At 46.4% G+C, this 26,565-nt stretch overlaps 1 protein-coding gene across 1 annotated transcript in view; it reads left to right on the top strand.

Annotated features, from left to right (window-relative positions):
• Positions 1-6,213: 6,213 nt before the first annotated feature.
• The window catches only part of FBXW10B (F-box and WD repeat domain containing 10B), a gene marked incomplete at its 5' end in the record, with an annotated part of 35,092 nt that continues 14,740 nt past the window's right edge, over positions 6,214-26,565 (top strand). Inside the window, 9 exons of the mRNA XM_082678683.1 lie at positions 6,214-6,718; positions 8,627-8,803; positions 9,818-10,021; positions 10,125-10,252; positions 10,945-11,067; positions 14,252-14,361; positions 15,988-16,188; positions 22,466-22,587; positions 26,264-26,412. Coding sequence (XP_082534809.1) covers positions 6,214-6,718; positions 8,627-8,803; positions 9,818-10,021; positions 10,125-10,252; positions 10,945-11,067; positions 14,252-14,361; positions 15,988-16,188; positions 22,466-22,587; positions 26,264-26,412 — 1,719 coding nt within the window. The remainder of the gene's footprint in view (positions 6,719-8,626; positions 8,804-9,817; positions 10,022-10,124; positions 10,253-10,944; positions 11,068-14,251; positions 14,362-15,987; positions 16,189-22,465; positions 22,588-26,263; positions 26,413-26,565) is intronic.

Genomic DNA, 26,565 nt, shown 5'->3' on the forward strand with positions numbered 1-26,565 from the left:
TCCTCTGATCACATCCCCCTCCTTTCTTCAGACGTGCTCCCTAAGATTAATGATATACATTCATCAGACCTTTAGGCAAATGACAAACCGTATTTAAATGGGTTTCTGAGGACATAACCTGAGGCCCCTTTCGGGATTCCCTGGAAATACAACTTCTGGGTCTTTTCCGTGACCTGTGTCAAGTCAAATCCCTTCCTCTTTGGCCAGTCTGACGGTCCTGTGTCAAGAGTACTTCACTTCAGCGTCACTCGACTCGTTTCCAGAGACCCTGCCCTACATTTGAATTCTAGGATTTGTATAGTATAGGATTTGAATTTTTTAATTGAATTTAAAAGCTTTGAATTTTATTGACCTTGAAAATATTAAAAAAAAATTTTATTGGAGTATAGTTGATTTACAATGTTGTATTAGTTTCCGCTGTACGGCAAAGTGAATCAGTTATACATACACATATATCCACTCTTTTTTAGATTCTTTTCCCATATGGGCCATTACAGAGTATTGAGTAGAGTTCCTTGGGCTATACTGTGCGTCCTTAGAAATTTTTAAATTTGCATTTTAAATTTCATCACATCATTGCTGCTTGCGGAGATAGCTTTATTCATGACTCTGTGCCCAGTGTAATAGCTCTTGCAGTCCTCAGCTAATATCTTTTGGGTTTAGCTATTCAGTAAGTTATGCATCAGTAGAATTGTTTGCTAATGTAGCCCACCTTATGGCCCTTTATCCACTGCACACCATGAAGGACTTTTCAGTGGCAGAGATCAGGATATACTATGTCAGCATTTCCTCTCTAATGATGCCCTCTAGGGGGAAAGCGAGATCAGCTTGGCTGGGTTGTTGATTGCTCCTTACTTTCTTCCCCAAATGCTCACATAATATTTGACAAACCACTTTAGAATTCTGGTGTAAGTTCACACATCATCTGCTGTTTCCAGAATCTACCTTTTTCTTCTTTTAAAAAATCAAGACAACGTTGCCTGTCTTCATCCTCCACCATTCTCCCTAATTTCTCAAAATTTACTGCCTGGATTTCAGTCACGTTGGTAAACTGTCAGTGTCGTGAGATGTAATTTGTTTAGGCCACACTCAGATTCATAAAAGGAACCCTTTGGGTGTCTCCTTACCTGTTTTGAACTTCAGTTCCTCTTTTTGTCCACTCATTTTTGGTTTTAAGACCTTTCTTCTCGAGATAGAAGATCAAAGCAAAATTGAGCATTAGCATTGCCTTAAGCGATGGGCATACCTTTTTTCTTCCCCTGGGTCCAAAAACTGAAAATCGCCTAAAACAAACAAAATAAAAAATTAAAAAAGATAACAAAGGCCAATTTTACGCCCTCTGTCATTTTCCCCAAGCTGTGTCAGTGTGTGCCACTCTTCTGGATGTCCCACAGAAGCCTCCACGGTCTTTGGCAACTCCCTAAGCATAGACAGGAACATATAATAGCAGATGCAGCTGATCCGACATTCCAGAGGTTCTGGGTCCTCTTTCCTCTTCACACCCACCGCTGGCTGCCGCGTTCCTTCACTGAAGTTTTGCTGAGGCCCTCGGGTTTCCTCTAAAAAGCTTAGGTTTGGGGACTTCCCTGGCAGTCCAGTGGTTCAGACTCCACGGTTCCACTGCGGGGTCGGGGGGCTCTGGTTTGATCCCTGGTCAGGGAGCTAGGATCTCGCCTGCCTTGCGACGCCGGCAAAAAATAAAAATTAAAAAAAATTTTAAAGCTTAGATTTTTAAAGTTAATGATGAGTAGGGAGGGCTTTGGCATTTTGAGGACCGTTCCCCATTTCTTACCTCATTTAATCTTTGCAGCCCTGTGAGATAGGGAGTATTTTTCCTGTTCTATGGAATGAAAATGAAAAGGTTGGCGGCTCAGAGAGGCAAAACTTGGTCAAGGACGCTCAGTAGGACGTCTTGAAAAAAACGTTTGTGTTTATTTCTAAAACGAGGTTACGTTCCCAGGTTCTGAGACATGAACATCAGTGGTTCTCAGAGTGTGGCTTCCTGACCAGCAGCATCGGCACCACCTGGGAACCTATTAGAAAAGCAAATTCTCGGGCGTCAGCCAGACCCGCTGAATCAGAAGCTCTGGGGCAGTGTTTTAACAAGGCCTCTGGGCGTTCTGATGCAGACTTGGGTTTGAGAACCTCTGTCTGCCCCATCTACTCTCTTGAGTCTGTTCCACCCTTCATACCAATGGCAAGTGGCCGTGAGTTTCCGAACAAGCAGGAAGTCACCCGACCTCCTTGAGGACCTGGCCGTGTCAGCCAGGTCAGAACTTTTCTGTGCTCTCGTGTTTCTCCCCCTCCCGGAGAGGGAGACATTTCTAGCCAATGCCCTCGTTCCCCACCTGCTTCTCTCTTTTTTTTTTTTTTTGGCGCTATGCGGGCCTCTCACTGTTGTGGCGTCTCCCATTGCGGAGCACAGGCTCCGGACGCGCAGGCTCAGCGGCCATGGCTCACGGGCCCAGCTGCTCCGCGGCATGTGGGATCTTCCCGGACCGGGGCACGAACCCGTGTCCCCTGCATCGGCAGACGGACTCTCAACCACTGCGCCACCAGGGAAGCCCCCCACCTGCTTCTCTTTAAACCAAAGGGCAAATGGCAACTGGAAACTCCACGATTTCTCAGGAACGAAGACTTGTCTCAGTTAACTTTGCCAACAAGTGTGACACCACCTGATGGGCAGACGGTGGCTCAAACACGATGGTTTTCCCACCTTTCCTCTTGAGAACGATCCTAGTACAGCTTTTCCCATGTGATCAAGTGCCTTTGCAAAGACATCACCCGCCTGTGAGTGAGGTGGACTCACGATCTCCATCTACAGAGGCGGGCAGCCGAGGGCGGAAAGGGAGTCGCGGGGTGGAGGTATGTTTGCTGCTCCGTAGCCGAGACCCCCCTGCTCTGCAGCCTGAGCTCTTCCCTGATTTCCCGCCATCTGACCCAGGTCAGGTGCACGTCGTTGGGCAGGACAGCGGAGCCGATGGGGGTACAGCAGCCATGCCTTCTGGGGCTTGCTACGCCATGCAGGGGGTGGGCAGAGGAGGTGAAGGTTTGGGGCGGTGTAGGCTTTAATCAGAGTCATGAACAAAACAGAATGCAAAGGGCAGAAGGCAGGTCGGGGACTGTGTGGAGCCTGCAGGCTGCTGGTAGCCTGGATATTTGAGAAATCTCCAGATGTACGTCTCAGCCCCAAAGCTTTCCTCTGAGAAGTGTTTTCCCCTCCTGGGTCTTACTCCAGCGAGACCTGTTTGCCTGCCTACCTCTCTGGGTACCACCGGCGCCACTTCCCCACCACTGGCTTACCCATCAGGCCGTCGCATCCCGCCATCCGCCAAGGTCACATTCTAAACTCTAACACCCGATCTCAAATGGCTCCAGTGTCCCTGCCTGAGCCGGCTGACATGCTGTGTGTGCACGTGTGTGCGTGCTCACACCTGTGTATGTGGGATGCGGCGGCAGCAGAAGTAACCACCAGGCTTAGTTACACTAACGAATGTAAGCCTCACCCAGCAGGGCACTGGTGATCACACATCTTCTACAGAGGAGGAGAGATGGGGGCCCAGAGGGGCCGAGGGGCTTGCCCAAGGCCACAGCCCTAGTAAGAAAGCAGCAGGATTTCAACCAATCTCTGACTCCAAGGCTGAGTTGGATTGTAAAACTGCTCCCTTGAAGTATGTCAGCTTCACAGATGAAAATCCTCATTTATTTGGACCTTTAGGAACAAGCTATTGTATTTTCAGCTTGTAGCGTTTCTGGGGGTAATGTGCCCCCTTATATACTCAGGTGCTTTGGGCCTCCCTCCTCTGTCTGGCCTTCCTGGTGGGTGAGATGCTAATCCACTCTGGCCTTTTCTCCAGGCATCTGTCAGTTAGAGGAGCTCGAGCTGTTAGCACTGACCTCCTTCCCGGCCCGGTTCCTGTACCCACCCCCACTCTTTACAAGACCTTCACGGCCAACCAACCCAGCGATGACTCACGCTGCCTTTCTCTATCGGTGCCCGGTCGCCAGACGCGGGCGCTAGACATGCTCACGGTATTGCCAACCTTTTGGTTTAATGCGGGGTAGTAATAACAACACCAAGAGCAGAGGCAACTGGCCTCACACATTTGATCTGATGGTAGAAGGTAGCGTAATTTCCATCATCTGCCTTCATCTCCTCCTTCCTCATCATCAGTAAGATGGAGAAACTGAGGCTCAGAGAAGCCAGGCAGGGAGCTCGTGATCATCCAGCTCCGTGGTACCAGAATCAGTGTGTGAACCTGGTCCCACCTGAAGTAGCGTTGTCTCAGTGTGTCCTCAAAACTCTTTTCTGGGTTGTCCTACGTTTGCAAGGGCATTTTGGCTGCGGTGGTGAGCTGAGGGGCTATGGTTACGTAGTAGTCTTTCACAGTCATTTTTCCTAATTTAGCAGTATAGCTTTATTAGTTATTTTGAAAAATTTCAAACGTGTGAAAAGCTGAAAGAAGAGAATGATGAACACTCACATGCTCTTCACCCGCTTCACCAGTTATTAGCAGTTTGTTGCATTTGTGCTCTCTTTCTGTGTATGCACATATACACACTGAATATGCGTGTAGTGTGTGTGTGTGCGTGTGTGCGTATTTTTCTCAGACCTTTTGAAAATTATTTGGAGACACTTCATTCTGAGTACGTCAGCATTTAGGAGTGATTTTCAAGCTGTTTTCTGTGGACTCTCTGGGTTCTCCGGAGCTGCTGCTAATTTAAATTTTGTGGAGTCTGAAGCTGGTGTAAGACAATGTCTGTCATCTTTGGCCTCAGGTGTAGAGGTTTTGTCTTCAGAATAGCCCCGTGGCTCTCAACAACTGCCCTGCTAACAAGTCAACTTTTGAACTTCTAAATTTGTACTAATAGACTATCACTATCTCTATGTTGCATGTTGGGTTTTTTACAGAAGATGTAATTTGCAAACAGGCTTTTGTTACTAAAAAGTTTTGGAAATCTCAGTGAGCCCCTGGTCTCCTTCTGGGTCATCACTGACCATCTTTCGGGGGCCCCGAGGGCCGTGTGTGCTCGCGTGTTTGGCTGTAATGGCCCAAGTCACCACTTCTGAGTGGATCCCAAGCCAGTGCTAAATGGTAGTGATCTCATGAAACAGGTAAGTCACTGTCATGTCATTTTTCTTTTCAAAGCTCCACACATACTGTTTCTTCCCATGCATCTTAATGTCTGTACATATGCATGTATAAACATCATAGTGGACATTGATTATGTGGCTGCCCAGAAGAATGATCGCAGTGACAATAATACTGATGACAGTAGGACGATAGTTAGCATTTATTGGGGGCTGAATATGTACCAGGCAGTCTTCTAAGTGCTTTGCATATAATACCCCATTTCATCCTCACGCTGCCTCTGAAGTAGGAACTACTGTTGTTTCCATTTTACAGACGAGGAGACTGAAGCATAAAGGGTTAAGTAATGTGCCCGTGTTCACAGAGCTAGTGAGCAGCTGGGCTGGGGTCCAAACCCAGGAGTCTGACCCCAGACCCCACACTCCGCTCAGCTGTGCTTCCTCCCAGATACCTGGGTTGGTGTGTGATTGAGGCTGGAAGTCCCCCAATATATTCTCAGGCCCACGGACATTTTTTTCCACTAGGGAGTTTTCCCTGCAGAGGTTTCTGGTTAACCTTCTGAAGCAGTTAAGTAACAAATATATATTAAACATTTGTGTTTTCACTTTGATGATGAGTTAAGAAGATGACCATAAACATATTCAAGATCATTCTAACCAAACAGCCATACACAGACGTTTCCATCTAATTTCATATTCACAAATATTTAAAAGTCACTCACAAACAGCAACAATGGAAGCTCAACACCAGGCTCCACGATGTTTTTTTTTTCCCCCTTTGAAAGGGGTCCATACATTATTTAAATTTGACTACCTCTCTTCCTGTTGTTCTACAAACGACATGACCGGCTCTTTCAGAATATACAGCAACTGCCTCCTCCTGAGCAGCGCCAGGCTTAGGAGATTTACGGTAAAGGCATGTTTCCTAGGAGGTCGGTACGGAAAGCCAGACTCAACGGCAGTTTCTGGGGAGAGCAGCCTTCTGCCCATTGCAGCAGTTTCCTTTTTCTTTGGGAGGAAGAAAAGGCTCAATTGGGATATTTATCAGCCTCTCCTGTTCCTCTGGGGTTTGGTGCAGTTGACAACCGGCAAGGATCAAATGAGCTGGTCGTCTCGGGACCATGGAAAACATGGCATCGAGGCTCAAGAATGCCCCTTATTTTCTATGTGAGAAGGGGAACAATTCTGTCCCCGTGTGCCAGAAGTGTGAGACGTGTGTCCTGGCCTGGAAGATCTTCTCCACCAAAGAGTGGTTCCGAAGGGTGGGCAAGATGTCCCAGAGGAGGTTTCTGGTCAGCATCCTGCAGCAGCTGGATAGCTTGCATTTGTTACACTATTTTCAAAATATCCTTCAGACCACGCAGGGGAAGGATTTTGTCTACCACAGGTCCCGGGTCAACCTCAGCAAGAAGGAGGGGAAAATCATCAAGTCCTCCTTGAACCAAATGCTGGACAAGATGGTGGAACAGAAGATGAGGGAGATTTTGTACTGGTTTGGGAACAGCAGCTACCGGACGAAGACGAATTACACACTCTTGCTGCTGCAGATGTGCGACCCCGAGTTACTGCTCACTGCTGTTGATGTCATCAGAGTCCTGTTTCTGAGAGGGCGGAACGATGCCTCAGGTGAGCGAGTCCACAGGTAGAGACCTAAGGGTCCTCAGAGACCAGGAGGCCAGACTTCAGGAGCCCGTCAAGGAACGGGAGGTGTGGACAAGCTTAGGTAGACGGGGATCTTCCAGATTGCAGAACAGAGCGCTTTGTCCTGACACCTGATCCTGTTGACCGAAGGAGAAGCTGCTGAATGTGACTTCCTTCTAGAAAATTCTAAAAGGACAAATGCAGAAGGAACTTTCAACTGTCAGGCTTTTCAAAGGGATTTCTGCCTCCCTTAGGCCCAGAAGTGGCGGGTCTGCGCCTCTGTTGCTTAATGCTGGGGCGGTTCCTGCTTTAGCGGGTTAGGGGTTGAAGCGGGTTTGAGAAGGTGGTAAGGGGGGTGCTCCTGAGTTGTCTTGCCCTTCGGTTTGCACTGCACGGAAACTAGGCCAAGAGGTCATTCATCCCACTGTGTTCCTTGCTTGCACATAAAATCCAACCTCGACTTGGAGTTTATCCAAGGCTGGAGGTAGTGGAGGGGCCACATAAGGCTGGGGTAGGCGTTCTCAATCGTCGCTTGTATCAGAATCACTGGGAGGGCTTATTAAAACCCAGGTGGCCGGGGTCCTCCCCGAAAGGTCCTGACCCAGCAGGTGCGATGTGGGCCACGAGTCTGCATTTCTAAAAAGTTCCCAGCGGATGCTGCTGCTGGTCTGGTGACCTCACTTTGAGAGCCGGTGGTCTGGGGTGTCGGTGACAAGGTCTTGGACATGTTTGGCCAGCTGGACTGGGGCAGCAAAAGCAACCAGAAAGGAGGCAAGGGACTGGGGGTTGCAGGGGGTCCAGTACGAGAAGCAGAGGATTAGCAGACTGGGACAAGGCTGGGAGAGGGCGTCAGATGGAGGGATTCAGAGGTTGAGCTCTTGAGGGCGGGGAATTCCTGCTGTCCACGAGACCTGGTTTGTGGTCCTGTTTGCAGACTCATAGAATCCCAGGAAAGTTTAAAGCTACGTGACCTTGGGGGCAGTTAGATCCCGGTATATGCCCTTGATTTCTTTGGTGTGTCCAGGAAGTAAAAGAATAATCATCTGGAATGAAGAAGTGGTGGAGAAAATCAGAGGATCTCATAAGTTAGATTAGAGATTGATCAGTCCAGCTCCTTCATTGTATAGGTAAGGAAGTCGAAGTTCAGGGAACCTGAGTGATTTGGCCGTGGTCACCCAGTCGGCCCCCCATCCTGATCATCTCCCATGGGCAATGCTGGCCCCCGGACAGGGGCGGCAGGCTTGAGTAGCCTCATCTGTACACACAGGTCCTCACCCACCACAGGAATCAGCTCCTTGTATTAAACGTTGTGTAAGTCCAGTTACGGGTTGTGGCAACCTTCCCCTTTTCCTAGGGGAGCTTCTCTCTTAAAAATTAAATTTTCTAGGACTTCCCTGGTCATCCAGTGGTTAAGACTCTGTGCTTCTCCTGCAGGGGGCATGGGTTCGATCCCTGCTGGGGGAAGTTCTGCATGCTGCGTGGTGCAGCCAAAAAGAAAGAAAAAAAATTAAATTTTCTAATTTGATTCAAGGGCATTTATTCATATCATTGAAGAACATGACGCAAAAGCTTCAGAAAAGCAGTCCCTCTTCCAGCTCCTCGCTCTCTCTCTTCCTCTTTCCCTCCCTCTCTCCCTCTCATTCTCTCTCTGTCCTCCTGTATATAGAGCTCTGATGAAGTTTGCAGTGCAGGTGGGCTGGCAAAGGCTAACAGAGGCTCTCTGTGATTTTTATGTAGAAACTCAGAGGCCCCAAATAAAAACAGACATAACTGGCCTGGTCCGTTTTGTGTCGATTAAAAAGAAGGCAGTAGAAATAACACCATCTCTCTCTACCGCTTCCTTTCCACACACCTGTACGGAAGAGCCACTCATCTTGGCCTTTTGTTTTTCAGGGAACGACCCAGACTCCAAGGATGTGCTTTTCGTCCCTGAGAAAGGCCACACGCCCCCGTGCGAGACCTCACAAGTCTGCTGGGCAGCCAGACCCGGGCACACATCCTTCCCGTTCTCCAAAACTACAGGAAAAGCAAGCTTGCACGAAAATGTGTCGTGGGGACCAGCCACTACTGGTAAGTCTGCTGGTAGGAGGAAAGCCGATGGGGAGGGAGTCCCGTGGAGACGGAGGGGCTGGTAGGGCAGCCGTATCTGGGGAGGACGGAGGTGGGCAACTAACATTCCCTTGTCACCTACGAAGTGGGTTGGGCTCTGTGATGTTTATTCCCTCATTTGATCCCACATCTGGTAAAGAGAGAAACAAGGATTAAAATCAGTCAGTGTGGGACTTCCCTGGCGGTTAAGACTCTGCGCTTCCCCTGCAGGGGGTGCGGGTTCGATCCCTGGTCGGAGCTAAGATCCCACATGCTGTGGGGCGTGGCCAAAAGATAAAATCAGTCAGTGTGAGCTTAAGTCCCCTTTTGCCCCAGGCCGGAATCTCTCGGTCCAGCCCCTGACCTCTGGTGTGGGGGGATATGGGGAGGGGCACCAGAATCCAACCCACCAGGAGCTATTTTTGCAGCATTGGATTCAGTCTTGAGGTGGAAACAAAAGCAGTGGGGAATTGGGCCCTGACCTTAGGGCCGTCCTCACTTGGGTTTTGAAGCAAGACATATACACGGAAAAATTACGGGAAACACAAAACAGATTCAGAAACGCTTTTTATACAAAAATTTTCAAGTTTCAAAAGTAGGTAGAACAGTGTAATCATTACCCACATAACCGTCATCCAGCCTCAACAATTATCACCGCCTTACCAATCTTATTTCCTCCAACCCCCTCTTTTGAAATTGTTACTTTTTCTTGTTGGGCTCATTTAGAGGAAACTCCAGACACCATGCCATCTCACCAGCAGGGCAGTTTGGATGCCACAGACATCGACTTGAGCTGGGAACGTTGAAAACTGCTGGTGCGTTTGGTTGGGGAAGCTCTGTTTTCATTTTGGCGGAAGAAATGACCAAACCCCAGTGGCCTCAGGGTAGACCCTGGTGAGCTCTGTTTTGGGGAAAGCTTTTGGCAAGGACTTGCTCTCGGCCCGGAGTCACCCCAAAGATGCCCCAACCGTGCCCCCTTCTCCGGCTTTCCTCTAGAAGGACAGTGGAAGAGTTCACTCCAGTATATTTCCGAGATGAATAGGCTGTCTTCTGAAAAAGCAAGCGTGTTCAAAGCAGGCTTGGCCCCCACCGCCGATGTGCTGGTGGATCTGGAGGCCGTCAGAGAGCTGTCTTCTGGGGTCAGCACATACCGCGACTTCATCCGTCACCTGCCGGTCCATCTCTCCAAGTATATCCTCGGTACACGGGGCCTGTTGGGGGATTTCTCAAGACTCGCCCCCCCCCCACCCGCCACCATCGCAGCGCAGTTGGGAGGTCCCCAGGTCCACCTCTTGTTTTCCAGGTATGCTGGATAAGAACAGCCTGAACAGGTGTGTGTTCGTGAGCCAGCACTGGGCAGTGCTGGCCCAGCAGGTCAGGACCGACCTGTCCATGCAGTCTTTCATCCAGCACCAGATCACCGTACTGCAGGTACTTTCTTTGGGAGGGGACAGCTGTAGACCAGCCTCATGTCTGCACCAGCCTTTCCATCTGCGGTAGACCCTGAGCTGGCCTCCTGCTGCTTCCTCGACTGCCTTTTTGTCCGGACTCCCGATATCCCCATTTACTCTCCCCTTGTTGGTGCATCTAGCAGGGATGACATGTATAGAAACCTCTTGGGAAGACAGAGGCAGAGCCTTTCCGGAGCCTCACAGAGCAGGGAACTTTCCCCAGGCAGCCATATTGCAGCTTGTACCATATAAGAAAGCCTCGTGTACACAGATGTTTACAGAGCCACAGAGTATTTTTTAGGTTAAAATGCAGTTTTCCCTGGATAGTAACCGTCTCTGGTATTCATACTTCTGTTTCTTGCCAGAAGCCTGACCCTAAATCATGGGTTCCTGGTAGCTTGGATTTTTCCCAGCAGAGGGAGAGGAGGCCTTGAGCCAGGGGACATGCTGGAAGCTGGGAACTGCCCACCATCCTCGCTGGTCCCTCTCCGGATGTTTGGTGGGTGTTACCCTCCTTCAGCCAGTCTACACACACCACTGGCCTAGCTGGCCAGGCCCAGGCCTTCCTTGCCCAGAACTAACCCATCTTTCAGATCTTGCCAAACACTAGTTTTTCCCCTCCTCTTGGAGTGTAGGAACTAAGAGTAGCCATTTTCGGTTCTTTTCCCCCAGGGGTCCTACACCAGGGGAATAGACCCTACTTACGCCAACAAGGTTACTGTCCCAGTTCCTAAGATGGCGGATGACGGGAAGCACCTATGCGTGAAAAATCCGAAACGGAAACTGAGAACGAAGGTGGGTTCCAATGGCACCTGGGGCAAGCGACTGTGGGCGTCGTTTCCTACTGGCCATTGAAGGCTGAAGTCCAGACTCGGCCCTCACATACGGATGTCGGATATGGGAGGATGTAGGATGGGGCATATGACTGTAGGATATGGGAGGCTGTAGGTTAGAGCATATGGATGTAAGGTATGGGAGGGTGTAGGTTAGAGCATATGGATGTAGGGTGTGGGAGGCAACATTCCCTTAGGGAGACCACAGTTGGGTGCTGTGTGTCCTTAAGGGGGCGACTTTCTCTCCTTAAGCCTTAACTACCTCTTCTGTTAAATGAGGGCGCTGATATGGTTGTCTTCTCAGGGTTCTTCCTGACTGCAGCTCCCACGTCAGGTCCTGTGTCCATGGCATCTGTCGTCTAGCGGGGAGCTCAGAGCCAGGAGCAATGTCAGGATCGCTGGGGTTTTCCTCGCCACCTCTGTCCCTGCATTGAGAGGCTGCAGGGGGGTCTGTGGCTCGGGATTGAGGACATGAGGGCAGGGCTAGGGCCGTCCCCAAACGTCCAGGGTCCAGAATGAATTAAGCTTTCCGACCTTTCACTTCCAGGTTCATTCTGGTTCTAGGACGGAAGGAGAGCGTTACTTAGCCTCAGACCTCTCTGCAAAACCTTGGGTAGTAACAAAAAAAGTGCCGTGTTTCAGATGGGAGACTCTGAGCTCTGGGTTCTGCCCATTCAGCCGGGTGGTCGTTCTCCAGACCATTGGACTCCTGTCACCTCCTCTCTGCTCAAGGGCCTTCTATTTTGAAATCTATTCATAGGAAGACTGTGCAGTTTCAATTAGAAGTTGAGAAAGAGAAGGGTCCAGTTCTTATGTCTGTAGAGGCCGTTCTGGTCACACAAAGGAGGGAGGGGGGGGCGGGGAGGGCAGCAGGATGATGGGACCGTGGTGACTCTGGGGGGTCCAGTCAATACTCAGGTCCAGCTGAGCATTGCCACGGGAGACTGTGCACCCCGGCTTCCCAGGCTGCCTGAGCTTTCAAGGGAAGTGAGAAATCTGAATTATCACGGGACAACTCTTGCTTTTCTTTAATGCAGGCAACCAATTAAAAGCATTAAAAAAAACCCCCAAAACTACATGGGCCAAAGAAAGCACATTTGTGGGCCTGCAATTTTTGAAATCTTTGAGTTGGCCCCTCCACTCATTTTATAGAAGAAGAAACAGAGTGTCAGGCCTCCACTGGAGGGAAAGAGACATAAGTTCAAGGCTGACCCGCTCTTTCCAAGCCCGTCGTTCTGTTAAGTGTAACACAGCCAGCACCCTTCTTCCTTAGGTGATGTAGCTAGTAATTGCCAGACAAACAAGGACTACCCGGACAGTGTTTGCTGCTTAGAAATGTATAATTAATTTAAGAAAAGAAAGAGAAACAGGTAAAGGTATGGAGACCGGTAGGGAGGCAGTGGGACTCAGCAGAGAGCGGGCTGCTGGGAAGAGGCCGAGGCGAGTGGCGAGTGCTTCCGGGGGTGGTGGCTACAGCGGGTGCTGCCTGTGCTTGATTTCCGTGATCTACTTGATCTACTTGGTCCTCACAACGGGTCGGGTGGACAGCGTTGCTCCCAGTGTGTGGGTGTGGAAATGAGGCTGTGCTGTTAGAATACTTGCCCAAGGTCTCCTGGCTGGTCATGGCAGAGCTGGGATTCGAACCCAGATCTTTTTCACCCCATCGACTCCACCGAGTAGCCTCCAGGCTCTCAAAGCTCAGTGGGTAGGCGAGAGCCAAGGAATTCCAACCTGGGCTGTGAGAAGCCAGGGAAGCCTCGTTTAATTCACGGCAGGATATCAGAGCTGCCTGAACACGTGAGGGGGAGCAGGCTGATGGATTCTTCTGGGGAGAGACTTCTATGTGGACGTCGGGACCTAGTGAAAGATCGAGAAGGAGGATGGGCTGAGGAAGAGTGGACGGGCATGGAAGAGAAGGCTGAGGTTGGGAAGGAAGACAGGTCCCCAGACACAGACGTCGTGCTGTGGTCCTCTTTGCTTTCATCATAAACTCACCTTGTCTTATCGGTTTCCTGTTAGTGTGATTGCTATTTCCTGCTTTTTGAGGTTGAAGAAAATGAGGCTGGGAAGAAGACTGGAACTGGAATTCCAGTTGAGTCATCTATACCAGAGTTTAGCATCCCTGGAGGGCCATAGCTACTCAGAAAGTGTGTGATGAAGGGAGGGAGTGGGGAGGGAGGAAGGAAGGAAGGAAGGAGGGAAGAAGGAAGGAGGGAAGGAAGGAGGGAAGGGAAGGGAGGGAAGGAGGGAGGAAGGAAGGAGGGAAGGGAAGGAGGGAGAGAGGAGGGAGGGAGGATGGAAGGAGGGAAGGAAGGAAGGGAAGGAGGGAGGAAGGAAGGAGAGAAGGAAGGAAGGAGGAAGGAAGGAAGGAGGGAAGGAAGGAAGGAAGGAGGGAAGGAAGGAAGGGAAGGAGGGAGGAAGGAAGGGAGGGAGGAAGGAGGGAGGGAAGGAAGGAAGGAGGGAAGGAGGAAGGAAGGAGGGAAGGAAGTGAGGGAAGGAAGGAAGGAAGGAGGGAAGGAAGGAGGGAAGGAAGGAAGGAGGAAGGAATGTTGGAAAGGGACGGGGAACACCCCTGTTGAGACCTGATAAAATTGATTTCCCCTCTCTGAGGCTCAGATGCATCATCTGTAAAATGGTGGGAATACTTTGTGGGGCAAGTGATGTACTTTGTGAGGCAGCTGTAAGGAGAAATGAAGGTTGCAGATGTATGAAAACTTTGACACACAAGTGCTTAGAGCGTGCAACAGGAATTTCACATGTGACTTGAGTTCCCACGAGTACGCTCTGTACTGTCTCGTGCACACACAACAGGAACTCGAAACCCCGGCTTCTGTGAAATGGGCACCAGTGACTTTATTTTGTGTGCATCCTGGTCGTGAGCTCATTTTTGGAAAAGTTGTGCTATCAGCAGCATCGGAAGTTCACAGAATCAGAGGTAGAAGAAGGGTCAGGACCTTCAACTCAGTATTTTCTCACCCAGGGGTTCCTTTTGCTCACGGGTCCCTCCCCATCACCACATAGCAGTGGCCACAGCCTGAAGAGAAGGAGCTCTTGGGCCCCTGTACCCTCGCCATGGGAGAGTCATAGGGATGTGTGTCTGGGGTCAGGTTGCTGCCGTCCTTTGACTGTAAGTGTTCCCTTGTTAGAATGACTACAACCTGTGGACCGCATACCAGAACCAGGAAACTCAGCAGGTGCAGATGGAGGAGAGGAATGTCTTCTGTGGCACTTATAACGTCCGCATTCTCTCTGACGTGTAGGTACTGTGGTCAGAGCCCAGGTCTCCAGGGACCCCTGAACTACCCACACGGGCATCTGAGGACTCCCATGACCTTTGCTCACTTGGAAAGGCAGTCCTTCCTCACCTCAAGCCCCAGCCTCACACCCACATGAGATCCCATTTGGAGAATAGGTGCTTGATATTTGCACCATTCTTGGCATTGGGTGGAGGTCGCTCTCCCCTTATAAATTTTCTGTACACTGACCAACAAGCTTTTGCACAATTCACAGGCATGAAATCTTTTTAAAAAACATCTTTATTGTTTAATTCTTATTTTAGAAGTAATATATCCTTACTGGAAAAAAAATCCAAAAAATGCCAGGAAGTGTATAGAGGAAAGGAAAGCTCTCCTACAATCTTGTCACATAGAGATGACTACCATTAATATCGATGTCTACCCTAGAACTTTTTCTTTGCCTCTATAAATACATATTTTAAATAGAAAGGGGGCTATGCTATACATAGTTCTGTAACCCACTCTGGCAAGGTACTGTGAATGTCTTTCCATGTTAAACATGAAAATGGTATTTATGATAACTACCTAGTGTGGCATCGTTTGAATATGCCGTAAGAAGACCCTTTAATAGGCAACTTTCTTCCATACTTTAGACCTAGGACTTCACTCTTTATTCATAAAGTTTTGTGAAGACCATCATTGTTCTATTTTTGTCTGTGAACCTTACTAACAAATTGCTTCTTGACCAGCCAGTAGGGGGAAGACAGAGCAGATGGGAAAAGGCAGAGCTGAGATTTTATAGATAGTATGGTGATACGTGCTCTTTAGAAGAGAAGATGACTGGTTGAACTCTAGATAGGACAAATGGAATGAGGACAAAAACGTCAGGAATTGCTTCTCATATTTAGAGTGACTTTATATCCCTGTTTACTGAAACAATTCGATTTTACTCTGTGGTCCTCAAATAATTAACAATAGTGTCCCCTTTCACAATAAAAAAACTCAGTTTGGACAATAAATTATTTGGTCATTCTGCTCATATTTTATCTATTTGCTAATAATCTTATGATTGGAAAATTAATTCAACTCACCCTGTTTTGTTAGACTGTAAGCTCATTGAGGGCAAGGTCCATTCATATCTTATTCATCTATCTTTGTATTTGCCATTAGCACCTATTATCCCAGGACTTTGCCCCTAATATATGCTCACTGGATATTGGTTAAGGGAAAAAAGAAAAACAGCAAAAAACCAACAATGGGACATGCAGTGGGTACAGGGCTTCCCAAGTGTGTTCCTCTGAGGTTTTCCATGAAAAAAAGGTTTCCGTGGTCAAATAAGGTGGGAAATGCTGCATACTCTGTTCTGTGTCTTGATGATTTATCATACATTAGCAGAAATTATTAAAATAGTTTTGCCTTTTGTGTTTAGGTTTTAAATCTGTTTGAAATGGATTTTTGTTATGGTGTGAGGTGGGGCTCCATCAGGAACCATTAACATTAGGCCTTGCCTTCTGCTATATCCCTTGTTGGAAGGCCCTGTATTTTCCATTATAGTATTGCTGCAGGTGAAAGGCACTGTGCTAAGTGAGTTCTAGGAAGGACACTAACTCTTCTCTCCACGGATCATCCTTTTTCTGGCAACTCAGGTGGGACCGAAACAGAGTCGTCCACTATTCTGGGGGACATTTGTTAGCTGTGTCATCCAATCGGAAGATCCAGCTTCTGGACATCGTACAGATAAAACACATACCCGTCAAGTTCCGAGGCCACACTGGGAGTGTCCGTACCCTCTTCTTGTGTGAGGAGGAAAACTTTCTCCTGAGCGGGAGTTATGACCTGAGCATCAGGTAAGTGGTCCACGAAAGCTGTGGTCCCCAGCCTGCTGAGGCCTAAATGCAGCTTGTGGAAAGAGCATGCATGCTTTTACCTTTTTGTATTTATGCAAAAGTTATCCTAAATTACACTGACTTTTAGAATAACCCACTTTTTTTTTGGCAAGATAAAAACCAAAAACTTGTATATTGTTTAAACTTTGGGTGAGATAGATGTATAGCAATTATCAGATCTATTTTCTAGCTGAAGGCTGTGACTCAAAAAGTATTTTCTTTAGCATTATTAGGTGAAGGCATAATTTATATATATTTTTATAGATTTCTTCAGGGGAAAGTAGTTTTTTGTGGGTATGGAAACCAAATAGTGTTAAATATATATATAAGTATAAATATATATATATATGTATATTTTTAAACAATCTAATGAACACCCATGTGCTCATTACTCAGGCCAGGAAATAGGGTGTTACCATTCCCTAAATCCCCTATGTGCCTTTCTCTTATTCCTTCTTTCTTCCTCCCAACCAGAGGTAATGTTATCCTGAATTTTATACTAATTATTCCCTTGTATTTCTTTATAGTTTTGCTACCTATTTATATATATGCCGATATATTAATTACTTTTGTCCATTCTTGAACTTAACATACATGGAATTGTATCTTAAAAGTTCATCTGTACTTGATTCTTGCACTGAACTGTGATTTTGAGATTCATTTGTAGGTTGTAGGTAGCAGTAATTAATTTATTTTCACTGAGATACAGTATTTTATTAGATGAATACATCATAGCTCGTTTATGTACTCTTCTGTTGGTAGATATTTGCATTGTTTATAGTTCTTTATTCTTTCAAAGAGAACTGCCACAGACATTCCTGTATGTGTCTCCTGATACCCATGTGCATGAGTTTTTTTATTTTTTATTGAGGTATAATTGACATAAAGTGTTAGTTTTAGGTGTACGATATAATGATTTGATATATGCATGTATTGCAAAATGATTACCACAGTGAATTTAATTATATCCATCACTACACATAGTGACAGTTTTTTTTTTTGTGATGAGAACTTTCAAGATCTACTCTCTCAGCAACTTTCAAACATACAATACAGTATTGTTGGCTTGTTTTTCTGTTCTTGCATCAAAACCGCCTTTTTAAAAAAGATAGATTTTATAGAGCAGTTTTAGATTCACAGCAAAATTGAGAGGAAGGTGCAAAGGTTTCCCATATACCCTTTGCCCCATTCTCAAGATACCCCATCAGAGTAGTACATTCGTTACATTTGATGAACCTTCACTGACACATCATAATCACCTAAAGTCCATAATATACCTTAGGGTTCATGCCTGGTGGTGTACATTCTGTGAATTTGGACAAATATATAGTGACGTGTATTCATCATTATAGTATCATACAGAGTATTTTCATTGCCCTAAAAATCCTCTATGCTCTGCCTATTCATGCTTCCTCCTAACCCCTGACAACCATAGATCTTTTTACTGGCTCCATAATTTTCCCTTTTCCAAAATGTCATATAGTTGGAATTATACAATACGTAGCTTTTTCAGATTGGCTTCTTTCACTTAGTCATATGCATTTAAGGCTCCTCTGGGTCCTTTCATAGCTTGATAGCTCATTTCTTCCTTATGCTGAATAATATTCCACTTTCCGGATGGACCACAGTTTATTTATTCATTCATCTACTGAAGGACATCTTGGTTGCTTCTAAGTTTTGGCTGTTATGAGTAAAGCTGCTATAAATATCCATTTACAAGTTTTTAGTGTGGACATAAGTTTTCAGATTCTTAGGGTAAATATCAAGGAGAACAATTGCTAGATTACATGGTAAAGTATGTTTAATTTTGTAAGAAATCTCCAACTGTCTTCCAACGTGGCCGCATCATTTTGCTTTTCTACCAACAATCAATGAGAGTTCCTGTTCCTTCACATCCTCACCAGCATTTGGTGTTGTCAGTGTGCTGGATTTTGGCCATTCAGATAGGTGTGTAGTGGTGACTTGTTATTTTTTTTGCATTTCCCTGATGACCTGAGACGTGGAGTATCTTTTGGGGATGTCTTCTTTGGTGAGATGTCTGTTAAAATCTTTGGCCCATTAAAAAAAATTGAAGTATATTTGATTTACAATATTGTGTTAGTTTCAGGTGTACAGTAAAGCTGAAATACATACATATATATATATTTCAGATTATTTTCCATTATAGGTTATTACAAGATATTGAATATAGTTCCCTGTGCTATACAGTAAATCCTTGTTGTATATGTAGTTTATGTATAGTACTTTGAATCTGTTAGCCCCATCCTCCTAATTTATCCCTCCCACCCTCCCTTTACCCTTTGGTAACCATAAGTTTGTTTTCTATGTCTGTGTGTCTGTTTCTGTTTTGTATGTAGATTCATTTTTATTATTTTTTAGAGTCTACATGTAAGTGATATCATATAATATTTGTCTTTCTCCATCTGACTTACTTCACTAAGTATATTCTCTAGGTCCATCCATGTTGCTGCAAATGGCAATATTTTGTTCTTTCTCATGGTTGAGTAATAGTCCATTGTATATATATATATACCACATCATCTTAAGCCAGTTATCTGTTGATGGGCACTTAGGTTGTTTCCATGACTTGGCAATTGTAAATAGTGTTGCTATGAACATTGGGGTGCATGTATCTTTTCGAATTAGAGTTTTCATTTTTTCCAGATATATGCCCAGGAACGGGATTGTTGGATCATATGGTAGCTCTATTTTTAGCTTTTTAAAAGGAACTTCCATACTGTTTTCTACAGTGGCTGCACTGTGGAAAAGTGCAGTGTAGGCAGGTTCCCTGTCCTCCACACCCTCTCCAGCATTTATTACTTGTAGACTTTTTGATGATGGCCATTCTGACTGGTGTGAGGTGATACCTGATTGTGGTTTTGCTTTGCATTTCTCTAATAACTAGCGATGTTGAGCATCTTTTCATGTGCCTGTTGGCCATTTGTATGTCTTCTTTGGAGAAATGTCTATTTAGCTCTTCTGCCCAGTTTTTGTTTTGTTTGTTTATTTTCTTTTTGTTGAGTTCTGAGAGTTCTTTGTGTGTTTTGGATAATAGTCCTTTATCACATGTGTCTTTTGCAAATATTTTCTTCCAGTCTGTGCCTTGTCTTCTCATTTTCTTGACATTATCTTTTGCAGAGTAGCTATTTTAAATTTTAATGGAGTCCAGTCTATCAATTCTTTCTTTCATGGGTCATGCCTTTGGTGTTGTATCTAAAAGTCATTGCCATACCCAAGGTCATAGTTTTCTTCTATGTTATCATCTAAGAATATTATAGTTTTGTGTTTTATGTTTAAGTCCGTGATCCATTTTGAGTTAAATTTTGTGAAGGATGTAAGGTCTGTGGCTAAATTCTTTTTTCTTCTTCTTTTTTTTTTTCATGTGGACGTCCAGTTGTTCCAGAACCATTTGTTGGATAGACTCTCTTTGCTCCATTGTATTACCTTTGCAATCAGTTGACTGTACTTACATGGGTCTGTTTCTGGGTTCTCTGTTCTGTTCCATTGATCTATTTGTCTATTCTTTCACCAATACCACACTGTCTTAAGTACTATAGCTTTGTAGTGAGTCTTGAAGTCAGGTAGTGTCAGTTCTCCAACATTATTCCCCTCTTTCAATATTGTTTTGGCAATTCTGGGTCTCATGCTTCTTCCTATAAACTTTAGAATGAGTTTTCAATATCCGCAAAATAACTTGCTAGGATTCTGATTGGGACTACCCTGTTTTGTTTTGTTTTAAAGATTTTTTTAAGTTGTTGTTGTTATTTTTGATGTTTTCATATGTGATGGTGGGGCAAGTTTTACATTTCACTTTCCTTTTTTTTATATAACTTAGCTATGGTATATATTTTTTGAGTTTTTAGGGTAAGTTTACCGACTTGAAAAATCTAACTAGACTTTCAATTGGAGTTGCATTGAATTTATAAACAATTTGGGCAACACATTCATTTCTTTGTTCTTTCTTAGAACTTAAAACTTTTTCTTTATAAAAGTCTTGTGTAGTCTTATTTAATACTTGTAAACTATATAATTTTGTTGCTATTTTGAGTGGTATCTTATTTTCATTTATATTTTAAAGTTGGTTATTGCTGGTATTGAGAAATGGTATTGATTTTTATAGGTGGATCTTGTATCCAGCAACCTTGCTAACCTCTCTTGCTAACCTCAAAGTATGTATGTTGGTTTGGTTTTTCCATGTAGATGATCTCATCAACTGGAAATAATGGCAATATATTATCTTCTTTTCTGAAACTTACACTTTTTTCTTTTTCTTTCATTCTAACTTTGCCTTGGCCTTACAGTTAAGCAGTAGCTGTGAAAGCCATCTTTATCTTTTTCCCCTTTTTGAAGGGAGTACATCTGTTTTTTCTCCATTAAGCATAATGTTTGCCGTTATGACTTTCTTTTATAAGTTTGCTAAGGCAAGGAAGTCCCTTCCATTCCTATTTTTCTGAAAGTGTTTCTCAAATATCAATACCTTTTCTGCATGAATTACGAAGACAACCTGGACATGTGGTTGGCCATGTTGCTAGAAACAGAAGTTCAAAACATGCTTTTTGGGACTTCCCTGGTGGCACAGTGGTTAAGAATCCGCCTGCCAATGCAGGGGACATAGGTTCGAGCCCTGGTCCATGAAGATCGCAAATGCCACAGAGCAACTAAGCCTGTGCGCCACAACTACTGAGCCTGCGTTCTACAGCCCATGAGCCACAACTGCTGAGCCCACGTGCCACAACTACTGAAGCCCGCAGGCCTAGAGCCCGTACTCTGCAACAAGAGAAGCCACTGCAATGAGAAGCCTGCGCACCACAACGAAGAGTAGCCCCTGCTCGCCACAACTAGAGAAAGCCTACGTGCAGCAACGAAGACCCAACACAGCCAAAAAGAAATTTAAAAAAAAATGCTTTTTTTTCAGACCAGTGGGACATTGTTGAACGCACTGTGGGTGCGGAGCAGGCTCTGACGAGCAGGTAAAGCCACAGGACCTTTAGGAATATTAGAAGGAAAAGCCTAACAAATCTAAAGAAAAACAGAACCAAAAAAACCATTTACTAATCATTTATTATGTGCCAAGTCTCATAATAACTATGAGGTAAGTACCATTATTATCCCCAATTTACAGATGACGAAACTGAGGTACAGAGTGATTCAGTAACTTATTCGAGATCACACAGCTAGTAAGTGATGGACCTGGGATTGGACCTCAGGCAGCCTGGCTCCGGAGCCCACCATCTTGACATTATATTGATACTTTGTACTGTCATAAAGGCATTTGGCTGAAGTGGAAGTTAGTATTAATGATAGTTGAGAGACCTCAGGCAGGTTTGCGTATTAAAAAACAGTGTGACTCTGGGAATTACCTTTCGGTCCAGGGATTAGGACTCTGTGCTTTCACTGCCAAGGGCACCGGTTCAGTCCCTGGTCAGGGAACTAAGAACCCACAAGCTGCGTGGCCAAAAAACAGACAAAAACAAACAAACAAAAAAACAGTGTGACTCATACACGTTCCCACGTTATCTCTTAGATATGCTTTAGAAATGCACATAAAATATTCTAGTGGCTCTGGGTCAATTGTTGTGTTGTTCTTGTTTGAAGGTCAGCTCTACCACTGAATCAGTGCCACGGATTCTGAGCCTGGTGACCATTCTAGGGACCCTTCCACCTAATACAAGCTAACAGTTATCAATTATTTTCTACTCACTGCTCATTGTTCTAGTGTTACATGCATTATTACAGAGTTTCTCAACCTCAGAAGCATTGACATTTGGGGCTGGAAAACTCTCCCGGTGGGGGGTCATCCTGTGAATTGTAGGATGTTTAGCAGCGTCCTTGGACCTTGCATGCTAGATACCAATAGCACCTCCCTACCAACTTGTGACAACCAAAAATGCCTGCAGACATTGTCACAGGGGATGGAAATCACCCCTGGGGGTATAAATCACCCCGGTTGACAGTCACTATGTTAGTGTATTTAATTCTTCCCAAAAACCCTGTGAGGTAACTACTATTATTATCATCTCCATTTTATCAATGGGGAAATGAAGCTTACTCAGAAATTAAGTAACCTTCCCAAAGTTACAGCTAATAGGCCCTGCAACTGGGATTCAGATCCAGGCCTTGGTCATAAAACTCTGCTGCCTTCCAACTCCCTATTGAACTCTATACCGTCTGATCCCTTGGGCCCTCAGAAAATCTCAAAAACTTATTATTATTATTTTTTTTGGCCTGATTCCTGCAGATACTGGGATCTGAAGAGTGGGGCTTGCAAACGCATCTTCAATGGCCACCAGGGGACTATCAGTTGCATGGATGTGTGGAAGAACAAGCTCGCATCTGGAGCAAGAGATTGCCAGGTAAAAGGTGAGAAAGAAACACCTCCACCTCTCTAAGAAGTTTCCCCAAATCCATGGGTTGCCAAAGGACTTGTTTTGCTCATTTCTATGGGCGGTCGTTTATCCTTTCAACCGTCCATGTATCCATTGACCCATTCACTGAACAACTATTGATTGAATGCCAGGTGCTGTGCTAGACGGTAAGGAAAAAAGCGCTTATGATATGGCCCTTCCGACGTGGCTTTTTATTTCCCCAAGAGTCTCATGGTCTTCTAATGGACACACACTTAGAAATATATAATGGGGGATTATAGTAAATATGTGAATGATAACAGTTGCCATTCATTGAGTACTAACCTTGAGACAGGCACTGTGATAGGTGCTTTGCATACATTATCTTATTTAACTCTCACAAGAATCCTATGGGTTGACTGTAATTTTAAATTACAATCAATTTTAAAAAGAAGAGAATAAAAAGAGGGAGAGAGAAAAAAAAGAATCCTATGGGATGGATGCAGATAAGGAATCCACAACTCAGAAAAACAACTTGCCCCAAATCAAAGCTACTAAGTAGTCGGGTGGGGATTTGAACCCAGGGCTGTCTGGCTCTAAAACGTGTGCTCCAATGAGCTTGTGGGGTACTAAGGGACCGTAGATATAAGGGTAAAAGGGAAAGCACTGCAGGCAGGGTGCTTTTTGAGTGTGATCTTGAGGAGTAGTTCTACACGCAGAGGGAGAGTGTAGAGCATTCCAAGCAGAAGGAACACCTCAGGCAAATCACAGAATATTGAAAAAAATGAAGAATTTGGGGAATTTCCCTTTGCTCTGTACAGCTGGGCTGCAGCGTGTGGTGTTGGAGATCAGGCGGATACGTTTGTCTGGGGCCAGATAGTCAAGGGCCTTCTGCGTCGTGGTTGGAAATTGAACTTTATTCTATAAGACGTGGGGGCCGGTAGATGCGTTTTAAGCTGAGGATTGATATGATGAAATGTGTATTCGAGAAAGATTGATCTGGTGATATCGTGGAAGAAGGATTTGGAGAGGTGGTGACTCCGGGGGACAGGGGGCAAGTTAAGGGACTTACTCAGTCTAGAGAACCTGTGATGTCTTCAGAATATCCGAGAACAGGCAAGTGTGAAGACAACAGATGGATGCGAGTTTACACGAGATGGTACAAAGAGAAGGGAGACTTCTAGAAGGAGAACTGGCGGGACTTCAACACTAGCTGGAGATGAAAAGGGCGAGAGGAGGGCAAAGGGTGAGGCCAGACTTTATAACGCAGGCCTCTGGGTATCTGGAAGTACCGCTGATGGAAGCGGGGCTTCAGAGGAAGAGTCGGGTGGGGAAGGGAAGCAGGAGGGGGTGAAGGCTTCCATTTTGGACACGTTGAGTGTGGCAAGCAGGAGGATGACCGACCAGAGATGGTCACGTTCTAATCCCAGACACCGGCGTCTGTGTCATCTTGTGCCTCGCATGGCAGAAGGGACTTTGCAGAGGTACTGAAGTTAAGGACCTTAAAATGGGGAGACGCTCCCGGGTTGTTGGTGTGGGCCCATGGGTGATCACGTGGATCTATAAAAACAGACATTTTCTTACCTGTGATCAAAGGGAGTCATGACTATGAAGAGTGGTCAGAGAGATACAGTGTTGCTGGCTTTGGAGATGGAGGAAGGGGGTCGTGAGCCACGGAATGTGGGTGACCCTAGAAGGTGGAAAAGGCAAGGAAATGGGTTCCTTCCCGCCCACCCCCCAGAGCCTCCATACACGCACACAGCCCTGCTGACGCCTTGATTTCAGCCTTGCGAAGCCGTGCCGAACGTCTGTAAGATAATCCATTTGTTGTTTTCAGACACGGAGCGGGTGGTAATCTGTTACAACAGAAATAGGAAGCTAACACGTTGAGCGTGGGATTACCGCGGACATCCGGGGGAGGGCAGCAGGAGGTGGATGCAGCCCCAGATGGGTCAGCTTGGTGGTTACCAAGTAACAGTGAAAGGGGGAAGCCCCGGATGTGGGTGGGATTTCCTTCGCAGAGCAGGAGGAAAGAGTGAAAGAGAAGAGAAGCCAGGGCCTCAGGAACCCACAGCATGTTAGGTGTGGGCGGAGGAAAGTGAAGGGAAAGGGACAGTGGGCTGGTGGGACACACACGGATGCTCAGAGCTGCCTGGGAAGCCTTACTCCCTACCTCTTTGCCCTCCCCAACTGAGCGTCTCATTGCCGTGATTGCTTTGAGGGGTGGAACAGAAAGGATGAAGGATGAGGCTCTGAAGATGGAAGGGTGGATGTGACCTCCCACTCACCTGAGAGAGTCCTGTGGGCCGCCAGCAGGGCTATAGGGCAAGGGGAGTTAGGCCTTCACCTCTGGTGCAAAATTTAAGGGGATAGAAAAAAAACCTCAGTGATCAAGATGGTTATTTTAATGCAATACTTTAAAAGTCAAAATTAACGTGCAAAATACACAATGAAAAAAGTATCCGAAGGTCTCTCACTCCACCCTAATCCTGGCCCCAGCTACCAGCCAGCCTGCTTGGGCTCTTCCCACCTTCCTGGGTTACCAAAATAGAACAAAAAGGAGACAATTAGAGACCTGAAGGGTACCCCCCCCCGCCCACACTTTAAAAATTCTTTAAGTCAGGACACCTTACCAATAACTCCTTTAATTCATCTTTCAATTTTCCCACTCCTCATTTGATAAAAGGGCCAATATATATTTAAAAACAAGTGTAGAGAAGTGTATTCACATAGTTCTGGTTAGTGGTTAGGAGCGTGGCCTGTGGACCCAGACGCCCTGGGTTTGAATCGCAGCTCAGTCTGCTCACCGCCTGTGTGACCTTGAGCAGGTTGCAGGACCTCTCTGGGCCTCGGTTTCCCCACCCGTACAGTGAGGCATAGTAATCGCTCTGCCTTGTGAAGATGAGTTCATGCCTGTCAGGCACTTTGAGTGGCGTCTGGCTCACAGCCAGCGCAGCGTGGATGCCAGCTATGGTTACTCTCCGGGCCTAGCGTACGCGTTCTGTTACCCGAGGAGGAAGGTTCTTCGGGGGCTCTAACGCCCTCACCCCCCTGAAATCGTGGTGCCTGCTTTCAGCCTCTTCCTTTAAGCTCGGCTCTCCCACCCACCCAGGGACACAGACCCACCCAACACTTACAGTGTGGGGTACAGTGGCTCTGACGCCGTCTGTGTAGCAGCAGCAGTAGACCTGCCCTGAGCTGTGACAGTCTCGCAAAAGTAAAATCAATCCAAAAGTCAGATTCAGAACTATTTTAAAATGTAAATGAGGAAAAACAGCTTTCTTTCCTTTGGGGGATAGAAGGTGGGGGTCAGGAGGACAGCATGCGGGAGGAACGAGGACATGAACATCTCCCACGATTTTCCTGAAATCCACTCCATAGGAAGCATTTTTCAGGCTTATTAGAGCTGAGGAGGCTTATCAGAGATGAGCTGTCCAACCCTCGGACCCCGAGGCTAAGTTCCAGGGTCAGAGCCAAGGTCCATGCGCTGCTGGCTCTCCTAAGGGCTGTGTTCAGGGAGCGCTGGGTTGCAGGTACATGGAGTGTGGGTCAGCCTCTGGAGCTGCCGGGCCAGGTGAAGCCTTGCAGGGTCTGACACAATGGGCTCGGCTGGTCTTAGCTTCTGCGATGGGGTGTGGAGCCCCACTGCCACCCTCTCCGTGCACCTACCCCTCTCTCTCCCTCCCTTTCAGAGTGGGATATAGAGACAGGAAAGTGCCTGAAGACCTTTAAACACAAAAACCCCGTCCTGGCCACCAGGATCAATGACACGTACATCGTGAGCAGCTGTGAGAAAGGGCTGGTCAAAGTGTGGCACGTCATCACAGCCCAGCTGGTAAAGGTGAGGGGTGGGGGCGGGGGGGTCGGGGCACTGGGGGTGAGGGGCTGGAGGACACTGGCAGTCCCCCTCCAGGTAGCTCCCCAGACTGCCCTGGAGCAGTTGAGTGGCAGTCACCTAAAGAGGGTGGTCCTGAAAAGGGGGAGGGGAAGGCCC

Source organism: Grampus griseus (genome assembly GCF_964374135.1).
Source record: "Grampus griseus genome assembly, chromosome: 20".
Lineage (NCBI taxonomy): Eukaryota > Metazoa > Chordata > Mammalia > Artiodactyla > Delphinidae > Grampus > Grampus griseus.